This window comes from Tachysurus vachellii, chromosome 25 (genome assembly GCF_030014155.1).
Source record: "Tachysurus vachellii isolate PV-2020 chromosome 25, HZAU_Pvac_v1, whole genome shotgun sequence".
Lineage (NCBI taxonomy): Eukaryota > Metazoa > Chordata > Actinopteri > Siluriformes > Bagridae > Tachysurus > Tachysurus vachellii.
Window position 1 is genome coordinate 4514373 of NC_083484.1, and position 19227 is coordinate 4533599.

Sequence of the window (19227 nt, forward strand, 5' to 3'; positions counted from 1 at the left end):
ATATATATATATATATATATATATATATATATACATTATATATATATATATATATATATATATATATATATATATATATATATATATACTGTATATATATATATACAGTATATATATATATATATATATATATATATATATATATATATGTATATGAAAAAATTAAGCAGTTTTCTTATTATTTTCTCATAGCCAGCTATGCAGTACACAGTTTTGGATTCAGATAAATGAGTGTTGGAGGCTGCAGGAAGAAGATGAAAAAAAGCTCGATTGAAATTATTTTTCATTGATGTGCTGGATTAATGGCACTACTGCTTATCCTGCAGCATTTGTCCAGGAAAGGACAGCATATTTCATGTGACACTTCATCTGCCACAAAAGCAGACGAGCAGAAACCCTACCAAACTTATAAATCAGCCAACAGTGTAAGAGAGAGAGAAAGAGAGAGAGACAGACATAGAGAGAGAGAGAGAGAGAGAGAGAGAGAGAGAGAGAGGTTCCAAGTTTACTGATCAGGTGTCTTTCTTACCTGATTGAAAGTGAATGAGTTCCTCAGTGTGACTTTGCATAATCTATTTGCTGAAACCTTAGTGCTCTCCTAACCTCTTTATCCCTCTTTCTTCCTCTATCAACAGCTTTAAAATGTCAGACCTGCTTTCCCCTGAAGATTATGACAAGGATGCCGTACAATTTGACCTCGCCAACCCAGCCCTGTGACGGCTCTGACTCATTATCTATGGCAGGCGCCTGTGCCATGAAAGATCATATCTTAAATACTGTATTCAAGCCCTGTATATGAGACAATGCTTATAAGAATATAATAATTATTTAATGTAAAAATGTATACATTAAAAGTAAAAACCACACTTTCTGTAAGCTCCCAATCCTAATGCACATCTTTATTCTTGTTTCACCTATATTCTCGGTGAATTTCAAAGAATCTGGCCATATGCCTTGTTCTTTGTCCGCTTCAGTTGTTCTATGTTGACTGCAATGATTGTTATCTAGAAACCCTAGGTATTTAGAGTTAAACCTGATAAAAGCCAATGAGCTATGCGCTTTAGTAACATATAGCCGTGGCATGAACACTTGAATCTTAAAGTACTCTTTTCTTCACAGACTTGCATGAATTCACAAAACCATGATTTTGACTCCACACTGAATCCTCGAAAAAGCGTAAAATACACAGTACACAGTTTCGTCTTGTTTCCTGCAAACACCATTTGACTCAGCTCTTCACCTCACCATCAATATGTATATTCACCGTCTCAGCTGGAGAGAGATCAACCATCTCATCCTTGCAATATCGTTGGAAACATATTTCTTGTGCAACTGAAGAAGAATCAGTTTATTTAGTTCCAAAATGATCTCCTTAATATTATGATCTGATTTTGTATTTATTCTGCATGCCACATTAACCTTACTTCTACCAGCTACGTTTGCACATTTATGATCACTTCTAAAATATTTAAATGTTGGAAAGCAGATATATGTGAGGTTACTAATGTACTGAAATGTCAGCTTGGATACATATCATGAAATACAGAACAAGGAAGTATGATTTTGTTAGACAAATACCAACGAGGCAGACTTGTAATAAAATGCTAATTGATGGTTACATAACATAGTAAAAAACACTTTAACCCTCTGAGGTCTAAGGGTATTTTTAGGGCCTGGAGAAGTTTTGTCGCACAAACTGGACTACAATAATATGTGAGCAGCATGTATGTACATGATTGTGTTTTTGAGAAAACAATGTTTATGTGTGGTTAGTGGTTATTTTAAATCACTTGAATAAGGCTATAAAACACATACAGAACATTGGTTCACAAGACTTTTGAGTACTGGATCTTGTAGCCTAGAGTTTTTGCTTCAAAATTATGTGAAAATCATCTTGTTTACTCGCTCACAGAAAACAATATATTGTAATATGGAACATACTAATCTGAAGGATGTGAGATCAAATCTCATGGCCACCAGTCTACCACCACTTGGCCCTTGCGCAGTGTCCTTAACCCTCAACTGCTCAGTTGTGTGAAAGAAATACTTGTAAATTGTTCTTGATAAGGACCTACATTTGCTAAGTAAATGTAAATGTAGAGAAAACATTAGACAGACAGGCAACCTGACTAGATGACAACATTGAACGATTTGTTAATGTACTGTGACTTAGGAGTGAGTATCACTATTGTGCAGATTGAATAATAGCAAGTATTGTTGTAGTTTGTGATTTTGATAAAGTTCAAGGCATATACAGTGCTTGACTTTTGTGAGAAAGTGAAAAGGGTATAAAGGCAATGTGTATAACAAATGCAGCAGGGTGTGTGGGTGTTTATCTTCTGCTTGTCTAAAAGAGTCGCTGTGGACTGAAACACTTTTTATGAAAGCAGAACTGTTTTTTGTGACAAGAAATGTGCTATGCAAAAGATTTTCACTAGAGTAAAAGTCACTGTAGACATGTATTTACGTGTTTCTCTCTCTATCTGCCAGCGAGAAGTGCTTAGCAAGCCACTATTTTGGTTAAAGGGTTATGGGGAAATCTAAGTGCCAAACTTCCCTTGGGTCTGCTGTGCTCTCAGAGTGCTCTTGAATTATACTGCTCCCAGTTTACACAATGTTTACTTGTGCCGAAACCTGAAAACTACTCAGAGCATACGGAAAGTAAAGTTGGGCCTTCTACCCAAACACCAGCTTCTGCAGGGCCACAGGTGTATGGGTCTTTGACCAAGGGCTTTTGACTCTTCTGTCAATTATGGCACTTTTGCTCAACTAGTGGCTTTTCTGCCGTTCCCCATGTAACTGTTGAACATACTGGAGATTTTGTCTAACATAGGGCTTTATCCAGTCAGGAGGTTCTGCCTAACATAGGGCTTTATCAAGTCAGGAGGTTCTGCCTAACATAGGGGTTTATCCAGTAAGGAGGTTCTGCCTAACATAGGGCTTTATCCAGTAAGGAGGTTCTGCCTAACATAGGGGTTTATCCAGTCAGGAGGTTCTGCCTAACATAGGGGTTTATCCAGTCAGGAGGTTCTGCCTAACATAGGGGTTTATCCAGTCAGGAGGTTCTGCCTAACATAGGGGTTTATCCAGTAAGGAGGTTCTGCCTAACATAGAGGTTTATCCAGTAAGGAGATTCTGTCTAACATACTTTAGGGCTTTATCCAGTAAGGAGGTTCTGCCTAACACGGGGCTTTATCCATTCAGGAGGTTTTGCCCAACATGTGGCTTCCTACAGTCAGGAGGTTCTGGCCAACTTGGGGCTTCATACAGCAGGAGGTTCTGTCCAACACGGGGCTTCATACAGTCAGGAGGTTCTTCCTAGAATTTGGCTTTATGTAGTCAGGAGGTTCTGCTGAAAATTCAAACACCGATTGTCAAAATACTACGCCTCAAAGTATGGATTCTTCTCAACAAATGGCTTTCACCCAGATTGGTCCTACCCTTAACCAGGGGTTTTGCTTAACTAGGAACTTGTACCCCAAATACAGCTTCGGCCTTAATGTTATTCCATCATTAATGTCTAAACAGCAGCTGCTTATGCTTTTGATGCCATGTCTGAAATCCCACAAGATGAATTGAAACTCTAAACTCTGCACATACAAATTCAGTCATGATAAACATGCGCTGGGGAAAACTCCAGGCTTCTAAACATGCCTGCTGATATCCTCAGGGCAAAGTTGTGGTGCATTGTGGGAAAGAGCTACTGACAGGGGATCTCCATCATTTTGGACATCAGTCAGTTTGTGCCTGAGGAGTGTAGGAGCTGAAAGAGTCACCAGATGGTGGTGAGGAACGTGAGAAGTAATTAAGCCCTCCAACTGAAAAAGTCTCTAATTGATCATCTGACGTTTTTGAGTCTCATTCATGGAATAAAGATGGATCAGTGGATTGTGTCCCCTGTGTGTGTGTGATGTATGATGTCATTATCTCTTTGTTCAGTCAACAGCTATAGAGATATTCTCAAATATTTCTCAAGACTATGGTTGGGTGAGAAACATCATTACTCCATCATCTTCCTGAAAAACATCCAGAGCTGAAGTGAATATCCAGGCAAACAATTATATCAAAGCACACATTCTAACTAGTTAGCATTTTAGTAACTAGTAGCAGCTATAGCATTGCTACTAGTTGGGATCCCAATTAGCTTAATTTTACTTATTACAAAATTCATCTTATTGGCAAAAAGTCATTTCAGCCTGAGACTCCACATTCTCTCTTCCTGTATTAAGGTTATTTTAACGAGGATATTTTCTTGCTTTTTTATGGCATTGTTCAGCTGAACAGTCATACACACAGTCACACAGTCATAAATTGTGTGGATTTCTTGGTTTCATATTATTATGTTACTTTGCTTTCAAACTGATATTTATATTGCATGCCACATTAACCTTTAACATTAGTTCTTCTAAAATTACTTGTAAGCTATTAATGTTTGAAAGCACAAGGCTTTTTTAAAGTTGACTAATCAGTTTCAATCTCAGTTTGGAAATTGGTTGAAAAAAAAAAAACAGAAACAAAAATGTATAAAATAAAGAAGAATGATTATATATTTACTGTTTTTGCATTCAGCACCTTAATCTGAATTTCACATTTTCTATATTTTTCTCATATAGTCAGAAATGCACATTCAAACAGTACAATTGTCCAGAATTCATACATTAAGCAATTTTACAATATTTTGACATGTACAGGCTCACAGCTTGTGAAATATTCCTGATATTATGACATAAACGATTAACCAGATTACGATCAGTTACTTAATTAGTGTCATTAGCTCCATGGTTCTTAAAGTAGGGAACTAAACTAGAGACCTCCATTGGTATGTGATCCATTGGTATATAAATCTGTTCTGAGTGGTTTATGGATTTTGTTTTAAACCCTTGCCGTACTTTTCTAATTGTCATAAACAGATGGATTATTTCATGGCTTCAAGACTGATAAAAATGATTCAGCACACTGTTGACTTTCAGTGTAAGATAGTGGCTTCAAGTTTGAGATGCTTGTGGACAAGCTCATGCGACATCTTCAGAGAGCAAAAATAAGTTTGATATCCCCATTTACCTTGAAGATAAAAACATTTGTGTGAAAAAAATGATTTATTGTTTGTTTGTTAATTTTCTGAGTTACTCCTAGTAGGAAACCAGAATGGATTCTTGGGATGAGAGTTTCCTAGACAGTACTAGAGTTTATTATTTATTTATTCACTAACCTATAGCAAACTTCCATACTGCAGGTCAATTTGTGCCTGTAAATATGTGTGTTGCTTGTAATATGTATGTGTCATAAGAACAGCATCACAACTTCCAATTCCAAAATCCAATTTAACTTCAGTGTGTACAAAAAATCTGATCCGTTTTATTCAATTTCCGACAAAATAATACTCTCTTAAATGCAGCACATCTTCTATTGTCTTCACAATATATTTTTTTTCTTTTAATTTCTGCTTCCGGTTAAAAGGTTACAGTTAAGTCTGGCCTCCTTAATACACAAGAAAAAAAAAATTCATTCACATTTGCTGAAAATTACTGTTTACAAATGTAAATGTCAATACATTCATTAGGGATTAAACTCCACAATGGGCTACCTCTTGGTATTTCAGATCATAATGACCACTTAGAATATGTTTTTGAATGAACTGCATATGCTCTTTTTTCTTGTTCACTGTAACCTAACCTATAACCTCTCTATAAACATAATAACTAACAGACAAAAATCCTAAATGTCACAATGTAGAAAAGACAAATCTACTTGACTCTCTGTTGCTTTCTTTTAACTAATTGCCTGACTCAGTCACTAACTTTTGGTGTATGGCTTCCTGTTATGCTTAATATCATATAATCATGAAACAAAGTCCCAGTTACAATTGGAATCTTTACTTACTTTGAATGTAATTTGCTGGAAACAAAATGATGTGACAATGGAAACCAAAATCATCAACGCATTGAGGTTTAGATTTAAAATCACACTGAAAATCACAGTAAAATAAAGTTCAAGTTGTTGGTTGTGTGTGTGTGTGTGTGTGTGTGTGTGTGGGGGGGGGTGAATACTTACGCAAGTCTATGTAAATCTACAAGATGTCTATGAGAGCTGTAGACTGTCCTTCTAACCCAAGAAGATCATAAATTATTCATATAAATGTAAATTCCTAGGAACAAAGCTGCGATTAAAGCCAAGTATCGATCCTAAAGCGTTCTCTAACCTTACATAACTTTACATAAATTCTGCCGCATACATTATGGAAAGTTTGTCGTTTTCAGAACTATACAGTATACAACAAATTATAAAAATATGTATCATGTAAAATGTTTTAGAAAAACACATACTACAGTAGCTGCATATCCTCTTAAATAATTTCAGTTGTTAATATTAATCGTGCAGCTTTGTGTTTGTATTTGATCCACGTTCTGAATCGTTTGAGAAAGTTGTTTACAATCACATTTCTAGATGCGACCGATGCCAAAAAAATAATGAGCTGTAATAAACTTTTTTTTTATAATTAAGTCAAAAGTTGCATTATCCACTGCCATTGTTTTTCAGTTTTTAATCACCATTCGGTTCATGCCAAGTAAAGCATACAAGATGTTCTTATAAAAAGTGTTAGCCTGTTAAAAACAGAAAGGCTCAATTATCCATTTAACTCCAGCTCAAAGTAGGTTTAAAAATTCCACCAAATACTTTTTGATCTTACAATCTGTGCAAGTTTCTTATATATGTTAAATTATTATATATATAATAATGTGAAGTTGGAGCATTTATTACATTTATGGCATTTGACAGATGCTCTTATCCAGATCTTCTTGCATTTTCAATAATAGAAGTCTTTATTTTTCGTACAGTACATATACATTACTGCACAGTGAAATTCTGCTTAGCATACCCCACCTTTTGGAGGTTGGGGTCAGTGCACAGGGTTAGCCATGATACAGAACCCCTGGAACAAAGAGCGCATTAAGTGCCTTGCCCAAGGGCATCACAGTGGCAGCTTGGCAGTGCTGTGGCTTGAACTCCAATCCTCCAATCAGCAACTCAAAGCCTTAACCACTTGTGCCACTCAATCATTTTATTCAACTGAGCAATTGAGTGTTAAGGGTCTTTCTTAGTGGACCAGCAGTGGTAGCTTTGTGGACCTGGGATTCAAACTCACAACCTTCCAAGCAGTAGTCCTTATCACCTTAACAACTAAGCTACCTCATCTCCAACTTATTATAGCCTGAACTGTATCACATGCTCCCTCTGATCCTATCAGCTGGTCCAAGGGTACAAGGAAGGTACGCATCAAGACTCTTATGTGTATCTTTCACCTTGGTGGTGGACTCAACTTCCACTAGATATTTTCACAGCTGAGTTACTGGCTGTATTCAAATTATGCCCCAACAACTTAAGTGTAAATTAACACAAAGAACAAAGAAGAACAGAAGTGGAAGTGACTTTGGAATCCAGATCAGTGATTGAAAAGAATGGCTATTGTGAGTAAAGCGCAGATGTGCTGATGTGTACAGCTGTAGGGCAAATTGTACAATACTGTACATGTAGTGTAAAAAAGATATTGTGCAAAAAAAACAACATAACAGGTAATGTGTGCTCTATAGGTGAGTCTAGACTTTTTATTATGTGCAGTTCCAAAATCAGCATAAAAGTGCCATTAGAGTCTGCTGTTTCTATTCAGATATAATACTGAGTTTATAAGGATCTTTTCGAGTCTGTAAGAATGCCTTTCATAATTAGTGTTCAGTGCATTAGGGAAATTAATTTTCTACATAAAATGAGCGTAATTGGATTTTTTCGAAGAATCGGTGTTGGCAGAATGTAAAATGGCAGTGAATAATTGAGAAGGATTGAATAAACACGGCTGCAAGGTGAAGGAGAAAAACATGTTAATGTGACAAGTAGACATTGGATACAACAAAAGAGAGAGAGAGAGAGAGAGAGAGAGAGAGAGAGAGAGAGAGAGAGAGAGAGAGAGAAAATGAGTGACAGAACTCAAGGTATCACAAATGGCAAATATAATTAAATTCTTTTGCTCACAAAAAGCTCAGCACCTTAGAGACACAGCTGCACCCTTCAGACTGGTGTACATCTTCCACCCTTGAAAAACACTGACTTTCCTGGATAACTTTAATCTTTAGGGCAGATTATCAGCTGCTTTTGTGATATCCATTTTTTATTTTATTTTCTGCGGCTGGACTGGTTTTAGGTCATGTTTCCTCTGAATACTAAGTAGGGTGAACAAAAAAACTTTGATCCATTATGATGTTTGATGTTTAATGCTAAAAGAAAGAAAATCCAAATTTTCCATCTGTACTTCCCACAACAATTACAAAGACATTATTTGATAAAACCGTGTTTAATGACACCAAAAGATTACATGAAAGCGCTGATTATTGATTAAAAATGTGACAGGAAATGAATGACATCACATTTACATTTGTTCATTTATAGCAGATGATTTTATGATTGTAAAAATGACATATCAAGCAGAGGACAATACCAGTAATACTAATAGAGTTCTATCACTATGGGAAGTTATATAGCGATTTCCAGTTTAAACTCAAGCGAAAAAAGTCGGCTTGAAAACTTAAAATCGTGCTGTTAATTCTTGCTCCCATCTTTCACACAGCGCTGCCATGCTGAAGCGACATCACAGGATCGCAACTCGGAGAAGTCGGTGCTCTTGGAAAACTCTGATTTTCTAATTAGAACATTATAATACGGGGTTTTTAAGAGTTGAAACAGGAAGGTTGTACTTCAGAAGTTGCATTTCCTCGTTGGTACTTGGTCATGAATGCAGCATAATCTCTGGATTATCTCCTCTGACTTTCTATGAAAGAATGATTTGCTTGAGAGGAAAACTTTAGCAGGTTAACTTTCTCTCTCTCTCTCTCTCTCTCTCTCTCTCTCTCTCTCTCTCTCAATCTCTCTCTCTCTTTCCATGTCTTTATTACCATCTGCTTGCCTCATCTCTTTCTCCCACCCACTGCTAAGAAATTTACACTGGGTCTTGCATCTACAGTGAGTTGATATAGTGGGAAATGTAGAGAGGTTTTAATGAGGAATCCATTAAAAGCTCTGTATATATTTCTTCTTGAGCTTTTCATGCACTTTCTCCTGCATTAAGCTGCATTCACTTCCTTAACTCACTTTTCTCCACCAAATATATTTTCAGGTTAACTTCCCTGTCAGAAAATCTGTCTATTTGTTATTTTATCTTAGCTAGCTGCTTAGAATTAACAGCTAAACACTTATATATCTGCCTTTTAAAAGCCTTTAATGCCCTGTCAGCTGATCTCTAAATAGCTTGCTGACTAGCATTAGCGTTGACTAGCTGTAAACATGAATAGGACTTTGAAATTCGGACAGAAATCCTTTCAGAGTAGCTCCTAATGGCTAGCATTGCACACTTATAAATATAATGTAAAAGCCTCTCAAAAAAACCTGTCCAGTTAGCTTATCTCAGATAACATTTATAAATATTTATTGATAAATGAAAAAATGTGTGTGTGTGTGTGTGTGTGTGTGTGTGTGTGTATACACATTCCACATGCTAACAAGGAAGACTTTATCCTGAAGAAATATTGTATCCTTATGGCTACTATCTAACTCTTTGTGGTAACCATATCCACATTAGCTAGTATTTAGTCATTTACCTGTCTTTTTTAGCATTTTATTAGTATTTTGTGATACAGGTGTGTTTTTGATATAACTTCAGGACAAAGCTGAGGCTAATCTGTGTGTGACTGTAAACCTCTATATTGTTCTTTGTGTGTTCTTTAGAGAAATGTGATGATGCCCTGGCCATGCCACTTTCCCATAGTGCCTTCAGCAGCTCGTCTGTGTTAACCATTGGCTACGGTCCTGAATACGCCAAGCTGAACAGAAGAGGAGGTGAGAGGCCTTTAATAAACAACACAAAAATTCGATTTTCTTCATATGTATCAGCTAAATGTCCCCTCAAGGTCAGAACCGACAACATCATTATGGGGACAATAAGAAAACAAGATTTGTTGGCTTTGGACAAGTTCAGAAAACATTTTTCACCACCTCCTTACGGTAGTCTCGGGTTCAATGCCGCTGTGTGCTTCCTACATGAAAGCTTTCACATGATCAGGTTTTCATCTGAACCTTGTACTGGAGCTTCCATGTTCTTCCAAATTCAGTAAACAGTTTTCGTTGTTAGTATTTATAAAACATGCACATGGAAGACAAATTCTCATATTTAACCTTCTCTTTGTGTGGGTCAGTGGACTGTACATGAATAATCAATGAGACACGGCCCGAGGCTCTTCCTCCATCAGCACACCATCATACTGCTTCACCAGCATTTCACTATACCATAGGGTCTAGATTTGGTAATAGGACATGATTCCTTTCTTCTGCACCAGTAATGGTGCCAGAAACCCTTTTTTTTCTCACCCTTCCATTTTAACAGGCTTTGGATTCTCATTACTGGGGAGAAAATAGTCTTGATGGTAACCTCCTAGCAACTGCTTCACACTCTCACACAGTCTCACATTATCACTGTGTTCTGGGTATTTATAATGGCACCCTGGCAGATCCAAAGCAGATGACATCACCGTTAGCGACAATAAGGAATGCTGAAGCTTAAAAGAGTGTCATGGCTAATGAAGGGATGAAGATGCCTGTATGCTGGCTACAGGATTCTTCTCTCACCAGTGAGGAGATGTTTTTAATAATCAGTGAAGGCATTATATAGCTCATTTTATGAGGGGCTATTTATGGTGCTATACAAATAAGTGAGAATAAAACAAATGAACAGAAATAAAAAGGTGAAAATAAAATTTAAATCAACAATTACAATAAAAATGAAATGGATATAGAAGAAAAGTTAAAGTGTAGTTCAAAAGACTAGTAATAAATAAAGGATTTTTGAAGGAAGTAGAACAGATTTCCAGAGTACTGTTCCCAAGCACAAAAAAAAAAAAAAATCCCAGGCTTAACTGTAATCCTGCTGGAAGAGAAACATTTTTCATATAATAATTTATTAATGTTCAGGCGAAAAGTAAGTGAAAAACTCTTCACCTTGCTGTTTGTACTGTTTGCTGTATTGTGTTTGTTTGGGGACCAGAATGATCCCAAGGCTAAAACCTCACAGGAACAGCAAAAGTGTAGGATGTGATTGTCCACTGTGTGAAAAAGTAGGGCTTTCTTTGTTGTTGTATTAGTTATTATTTTAGTTATTAGTTAGTTTTTTATTAGTGAGAGAGAGAGAGAGAGAGAGAGAGAGAGATTTCCTCATTTGGTTTGTACCAAACATTCTTCTTTAGCATCAGATCAAATGCCCCAAATTGCTTCCCAAATCATCTGGAAGCCAGACGTTGATGTTCTGAAATGCACAGCTTCATCTCTTTCTTATCGCTGGGCCAAAGTTTTAATAATTTTTTTTCCAGCTTTTTTTCTATATCTGGAAGCTGGGCAGCTCAGTGCAACAGGATTCATTAGATTTCTAATTTTAGCTAGATAAATATTGAGCATACAGTCATTGGCAGGTTTATCCTGTTTAACATGTTTACACGTTAACATGAAATGAAAACTAGTCTTAATTTTGATTACTATAAGAAAAGGAGGGGGTAGATATTTTTAATTATGCAGACTTTATATGTTTTGAATAACTTTTCAAACACCTAAATACTTAATTTAATTGCATTTATGTAAAGGGTTATGTAAATTGCATTTATGTAATACATAAATAGTTCTGAATACATTCTTAAATAATATTTTTTCCTACTCAGTTCTTCTTTGGTTATCTAAAATCACATAAAACCATTTTCCAACTCTCATGATTAATGCCTTACAGTATAATTGTCATATCAGCAAGGCTTTATGTGGCGCATCATTGCGTTATGGCTTCATATCTCTCTTCGTCATCCAGGACGACCTCAGATCCAGACTTGAGTCACGGAGACTAATCTGCAGACTATACAAGTGAAATGAGAAGAAAAAAAAACTTTTGGAGGCATAAAAGCTTGAGGCACTGAACAGATGGTTAACACGGGCTCTCTTTATGAGTAGAACAGAACGTTCTTAAAAATCCAGATGTAATTTCTTTTCACAAACAGGACTTGCCAAGATCATAAATCACCTGCACTGGCATCATTGCGTATTTGAGTATTTCACATTACTTATTATACATATACTACAGTCCATATTTTAACCCACTTATTATAGACTTGACAGGTATATTACTTATTAAAGATAAGCATGATATTCAGACCTGGATGCTAAGACTTATTTCATTTGTTTGTTCTATGAATTTGTTTATTTTTTCCACAACTTTGGCTTTTGGTAAAGAAAAAAAAGGATCTAGAGAAAAATCCATCATATTTGCATTGGCAGGTGATTCACTTAAGACTTATGATAGATTTTTAAACTGTAAAATTATTACATCTACCAAAAAGAGGATTTATATGCAATTTGGAAAATCCATAATATAGAATATAAAAATATGCACTACATCTATGCTAAATCACACAGGATTCAGTGTGAGCCTAATGTTTAATGACTAGATTATAGTTAGACTTTTATGAGTCGGCTGTGTGAATGGATCGCTCTTTCCCTGTGTGTAGGTGCTGGAGGCTGGTCTCCTCTCGACACTGATCATTACCCGTGGCTGCAAGTGGACCTGGGAAGCAGGAAGCAGGTGACTGCCGTCGCCACTCAGGGTCGATACAGCAGCTCGGACTGGACCACACGCTACCGTCTGCTCTACAGCGACACGGGCAGCAACTGGAAACCCTACCATCAGGATGGAAACATCTGGGTAAATTCTGCACTCAGGTTTAGTTAATATGTCTTTAATCCATTTTACCAGTACACCGGTGTTCCGGTTCAGTGAACGGAATGGAAATCAGTTTAGATTTCAATGGGATTTTTAATTAGTATAAACAAATGAAGTATTTTATCACCACAAATCTGATAAATCATAAAATGATAATTTCCTCTGTTGGGAAATCCTTACACAGAATTGTAGTGGTTGAAGATAACACCTTTATATTTTCTATGTTTCTGAACAAGTTTTATGGGTTTGATTTCACGTTTTACTGTTTTTTTGTTTTGTTTTGTTTTTCGGAATTTTTCTATGAATATATTGCCTTTCGTAGGCTAGCTTAAAAGAGAAATACTTATGAATAACTACAAATTCTTAAATTCCTGAGTGTCTACTATCATATAAGCTATTAACCAACATGAAAATATTCAGTGCTGAACATGGACACAATAAAAACAGGCGCAGATTCCAATTTTTTGACTTCTGGTAAAAAGAGTTAAGAAATTTCAGAACACAATTATTTCTGATAGACAGATGACAGATGGGTCTAAAAAATGATAAGTAATAAGAGAAAAAAAAATAGCCGGGCTAATAGAGCTAATAGAGCTAATTAGATCTTCACATGTCACTATTCAGAGTCTAGTATTTAATACATCTAATTATATTTTGGTTTCATACAGTTTTATATGTGCAGATTTGTTTGTTTAGATTTTTTTTTTTTTTTTTTTGCCTTATGCATTCTTGTTATCAAGAGTGCCATTTTGTATTATCTTCAAGACTATGTGCCTGTTTGTACAACATCCCAGTTTTATTCCATTTATCACAAAAATGACAAACTGTCATAATTCATTCTGAGTTTTATTTTGTGCTTTACTGCTGTGATGAACAGCTCCTAAGAATTACACGCTGTTGAACACAATGTGTGTTGGCCGCCGACATAATTCCAGTGTCAGTGTCGCTATGGCGGATGAAAAATGGAGCTCGAGTTGGCTCTGTTACCTTTTCATTTGTGCTTGGAGGTAACATCAGGTGTCAAAGTTGAGGACGTAAGACATTCGACGTCTGTTGCCTATTTACTGCTGCAAATTGTATTTTTGCAGTTTCTCAAGGTTCACACCAACCCATTTTGTGCTTTCTATCCTTCTGTAATTTCATATGTTTATATATTTTATTATAAGTATATTTTATTTTACAGATGAATATTATTTATTTGTTACAAGATTATTTTGATTTATAATCGCACCCTCCAGTGTCACCCAAATGAGGATGAGGTTCCCTTTTGAGTCTGGTTCCTCTCAAGGTTTCTTTCTCTTCCATCTACGTATGTTTTTCCTCATCACAGTCACCTCAGTCACCTCAGACTTGATCATTGGGGACAAATAAAATATTAATCTTATATTAATTTTGAATCTTTGTATAAATCTTTATATAATCTTAACCTTTTTGTACTTTTTGAAATATTTGCATTGTTCCAAAATATTTCCATTGTTAAAAGTGCTGTACAAATACATTTGAATTTAATGGAATTTTATTATATAAAAATATTTTTTTCTTTAATATTGTAAAACGTTATTATTATTATTATTATTATTATTATTATTATTATTATTATTATTATTATTATTATTTTATTATATATAATGACTAATTAATGTTTTCTTGTTTCTTTTTTTAACAATTTATTTGCAAAGTATATTTGTTACTATATCAATATACTGTGATACATAATTTCTGTGATATATCTTCAGGTCATGATATTTTCTCATATTGGTCCACCATCACAGTTCAGTAGAAACCTACATTTGTTCACATTGCCGTGTGTCTTTGCTACTCTTTTGGTTCCATCTCTGCTGTTGTCCTTTCAGTTTGTTGTCCTATTGTGTTCACCTGTTCTATGTTAGTCATTGATTTGTTTATCTGTTTATATTGTGCTTTGAGTGTTACTTTAAAAGAGTTAAATGTTGTTTATCTTTGTTTCGATTCCTGCTTTGGACACAGATTGTGATTCTCGTGTCCCGCATTCACCCACTAGACAGGTTTCATAATACTATTTTTTACTAAAGCTGAGAGTCACTGAGGTTCATCACAGATCTAGCTGGCTACAATAAAGCAACAGTTGGTCTGTAAAAGCCTTCTGCTCATTACGGTCCCTTTCACGACAACACAACAAAGCACTGCATAGTAGGTTCCTGCAGTCGTGTTTTAATATTCACTTCTGTAGATACAATGTGCCAGAGAAAGACTGATGAATAATCTAAAGTATTTACATAGTCTTTTATATGCATAGCTCATTATTAGCATTATGCTGTAATTAGGGTGAATTAGCTTTTTGAGTGCTTGAAGGTGAAGACGCTCCAATCCCAAATTATCTGGTCATGGGCCGTAGTCTTTTTAGTGTAACTATATATAAAATTAATTCTCTCTCTCTCTCTCCCTCTCTCTCTCTCTCTCTCTCTCTCTCTCTCTCTCTCTCTCTCTCTCTCTCTTTTCTGTTCATGTCCTTTCTGTAGTGATGTATTCGTGTAAGATTGATCAGAAGACGATCCGATATTAGATAAGCTATCACATGAGCTATCAGCGGGTATCAGATACCTCTCCAACCTCATTACTTTGTTCACTGGTGACTTGCAATTTCTCAAAGTGTTGTCCATAATTTGCCGATAACAAATGAAGCAATTTATAGTAGTGCATTTCACTCCTCATAATAAGCAACCACAGGGCTTAAAAAGAACAGAATTCTCACAGAAAAGGTGTCAATAAGATGGAATTATTCATCTCACTATCACCTATACCTCAAAACATTAGACATCTTTGCAACAAAAATAAATAAATAAGAAATAGATCCATCCACTTAAGGATGATATTATATCCAAAGGCATTTTCCACCTGCATATATTTAAGAAACTCGCCATTGCATTGTTAATGCTATCATTGTCATTGGCTCTGTACATGTACCTTGAACAATGACAATAAAATTGAATCTAATCTAATCTAATATCATCTTTATCCTATGTTTAAAACGACTCCTACAACAAGTGACATATTTCATTTACACTCTCTGAGGAATTAACACTTTAACAGTTATTTATCTGATACATTTCTGAAAGACAAAATCAATGACGTGAGGTTTCCTTTAATGACCTCATTTAAACCTGTTCGTATTTTCACCATTCATTTTCATTCCTTTGCTTCAGTATGTGTCTTTGTGTTGGAAATCATCAGAGTTGATAGTGTAGTAAAAAAAATAGTAGAAAATGTGCCTTACTTTCAAGCTGTTATTTATTTATTTTTGGTTTTGTTTGCTGTTTTTCTTAACCTATACAGAACATTGCGCCTATAGTACACCTCCTACATCGGAGTTTCACATCTATTCACTGCCGAGCTTTCTCTCCCCCTCCGTCTCTCACTGACTTCTCTCTCATTATCTCTCTATATCTTCTTCTGTCGCTGTCTCACAGAGAGTCCTGTCTTAATCTGAAAGAAGAAAGCTCCTGAGTGAATAGAAAGTGGAGGAAGATGCCAAACTTTCTCTGTCAGAAGATAATAATGTCCTAAATACTGTACTTTATTTTCTTTTCTCCAGGCAAAAGAGATGCCTGTTCTGACTTTTGTAGATTTCATAATTTAAGAAAGAAATTCTCTACAATATATTGCTCACTGGAAGGATGTGGAGGTTTGTTTTGATGCGCAGGAATACACGTCATGAATGTCCACAGATATTCAGGAAAATGTAGAAAAGTGTTCTTTTCATTGATGAAACCAAAAATTTGGCAGAAAAACTCAACACCCTCAGAATACCGTCTTATACCGAAGCATGGTGGTGGCGGCATTGTGTTGAGGGTTGGCCTAATTTATATAAAGCAAAATTGTATTATAACAAAGAAAACAAATCTCTGGATTTTCATTCCTTTTTTTTCAGTGATAACATTTATTTTTTTTAAAGAAATAATGGAACAAAATTACATACAAAAGAGATTTTTGTGTTAATAACTGCAGTATTTATTTATCTATTTATTTATTTATTTATTTCGAAGGCTTCAAGGCTTTGTTTCTTGGCTACTAATTCACACTGCATTGCCTTAGTGAGATTTGTTGGCACTTTCAGGATTGAACGAAACAAACAAACAAAAAAAAACAAAAAACGTGTGGCCTGTGATAGATACAGCTGGCTCGCTGTCAAAACACAGGCCCATCTGTTAATGAATGCTTCTCAATCTTTCTTCATCCTCTCACAAAGGTGAAGATGCTTCATTACACCAAATGCTAAATACATCTAGATAGCGCTAATGTAGCTTCACTTCTGACCCACTAATTACATCTGCGTTTAAAAAAAAACCCACTTCATTAAAAATAATACTCATCATTGTCTTTGCTTTCAAGACTGTTGTCTGGAGGATGTGGGAGGAAGGAATCAACCCCTGTAATAACCGATAAAATCAATAACGGCTGACGGAAAAACTTTCCCCACCTATTACCATGTCTGGCTTTTGGATAAGAACGCTATCAGCAATTTATATGTAAATGAGTGTCATAAAACAGATGTTTTTGCCTCTTTATCTGCAGACATTTACAGGAAACTCCAACACAGAGAGTGTGGTACGCCACAATCTTCAGCACAGCGTCGTGGCCAGGTTTCTGTGCTTTATCCCTCTGGACTGGAGTGAAGAGGGGCGAATAGGCCTGAGGATAGAGATCTATGGCTGCTCATACTGTGAGTTCACTCACACACACAAACACACACAGACACACTAACAAATCATTCTTCTTGTTTTTTGTTTTTTTTGTTTTTTTTTGGCAAACTGATTCTAAAACATTTAGATTAATTACACAGTTAAATTAATTGACAGGAATGAAAATCAGCTCATCCGGTACCACAACCATGTCAAGGTTAACGTCACAGAGATCACACTTTTTGACATGACTGTTTGACATGAGCAGTAACTGAAGATCTTCTCCTGTAGCTGCTTGATTGTATGTACTTTGCTGCAGACACATGATTGGCTGATTAGATAACTGCATTAATGTGCAGGTGTACCGGTCTTCCTGATGAAGTGCAAAGTGTGTGTGTGTGTGTGTGTGTATGTTGCGAAGATGTCTTTAAATATACAAATTTTATGCTGCTACATTTTTTTTAATACATCAATAGCCTCAGTTTCACTCCAGGGTGATAAGAAAAATGATGAATTTTTTTTTTTCAAAAGCAAGTTTCTATTTAAATATTACTATTAAATATTAGTATAAAGAGCATAAATATTATAAATAATTTTTATGTTAAAAAAACATAAAATACAAAAAAGTTCTCTTATTATATATTATGCTTATTTTTTTTGTTGTATTTCATTTTGTTATGTTTTTTAATATAATAATTTGTATGTAGTGTGTGTGTGTGTGTGTGTGTGTGTGTGTGTGTGTGTGTGTGTGTGTGAGTGTGTGTGTGTACGGAGCTATTTTACCTAACAAAGACTAATGTGTCTGAATACTTATTTTCCCTCACTGTAAATATGGACAAAATATACTCTAACATCTTTATTTTGCTTTGTTTTCATTTCATATATTTGTCTTTATTTCAATAAATTGCACATTCTTTACTTTAAATAAAAATTTTAGATTACAAATTTCTCACAACTTTATAGAATAACCCAAAACACCCAAAACTCTAATGCAGTATATATTATTTCTTTTCCTAAAGAACTGCTTTTTTTAACTTGGTGTCTTAGCGACTCATGCCTTCAGCCATCCCTGCCTCTTTATCTCTCTCTTTCTGGTTCCTCAGGGGCCGATGTGATTAACTTTGACGGCCAGGGTGTGATCTCCTACCGTTTCAAGATGAAGAAGATGAAGATCCTAAAGGACGTGATAGCACTGAAGTTTAAGACGGCTGAAAGTGATGGGGTGATCCTGCATGGCGAAGGTCAGCAGGGTGATTACATCACGCTGGAGCTGAGGAGAGGAAAACTGGTGCTCCAGATAAACCTCGGTGTGTGTTTTTACTCATCCCTTCTGATCTTGCTACAAAAGTTTAAATCGTATTATTCATACCAGGTTTTCCTAATCCACATCTGTGTGTGTGTGTATTTGTAAACACTGCTTTTGTGTTATTCTGAAACACAGGCAGCAACCAGTATGGCTCCATCCTGGGTCACACATCGGTGAGCAGCGGTAGCCTGCTGGATGACCATCACTGGCACTCGGTGGTGATCGAGCGCCACAGGAGAAACGTTAACTTCACCCTGGATCAGAACACGCAGCACTTTCGCACCAACGGCGAGTTTGATCACCTCGACCTTGATTACGAGGCAAGGATTAATGACTTTTCATTAGCATTTACTATAACAAAAGGAATCCTTTTATTTAACTGCTGAGTATGTGGACATAATAACTTCACTCATCCACCAGGTGTTCTCTATGATATAATATAACATTATAGAATTTATTTAAGCACAATA

At 35.8% G+C, this 19227-nt stretch overlaps 1 protein-coding gene across 1 annotated transcript in view; it reads left to right on the plus strand.

Annotated features, from left to right (window-relative positions):
* LOC132840416 (contactin-associated protein-like 2) overlaps nt 1-19227 on the plus strand; it is a 132087-nt gene that overhangs the window by 27428 nt on the left and 85432 nt on the right. Inside the window, exons 2-6 of the mRNA XM_060862050.1 lie at nt 9772-9882; nt 12582-12775; nt 17345-17492; nt 18555-18758; nt 18893-19077. Coding sequence (XP_060718033.1) covers nt 9795-9882; nt 12582-12775; nt 17345-17492; nt 18555-18758; nt 18893-19077 — 819 coding nt within the window. The 5' untranslated portion in view covers nt 9772-9794. The remainder of the gene's footprint in view (nt 1-9771; nt 9883-12581; nt 12776-17344; nt 17493-18554; nt 18759-18892; nt 19078-19227) is intronic.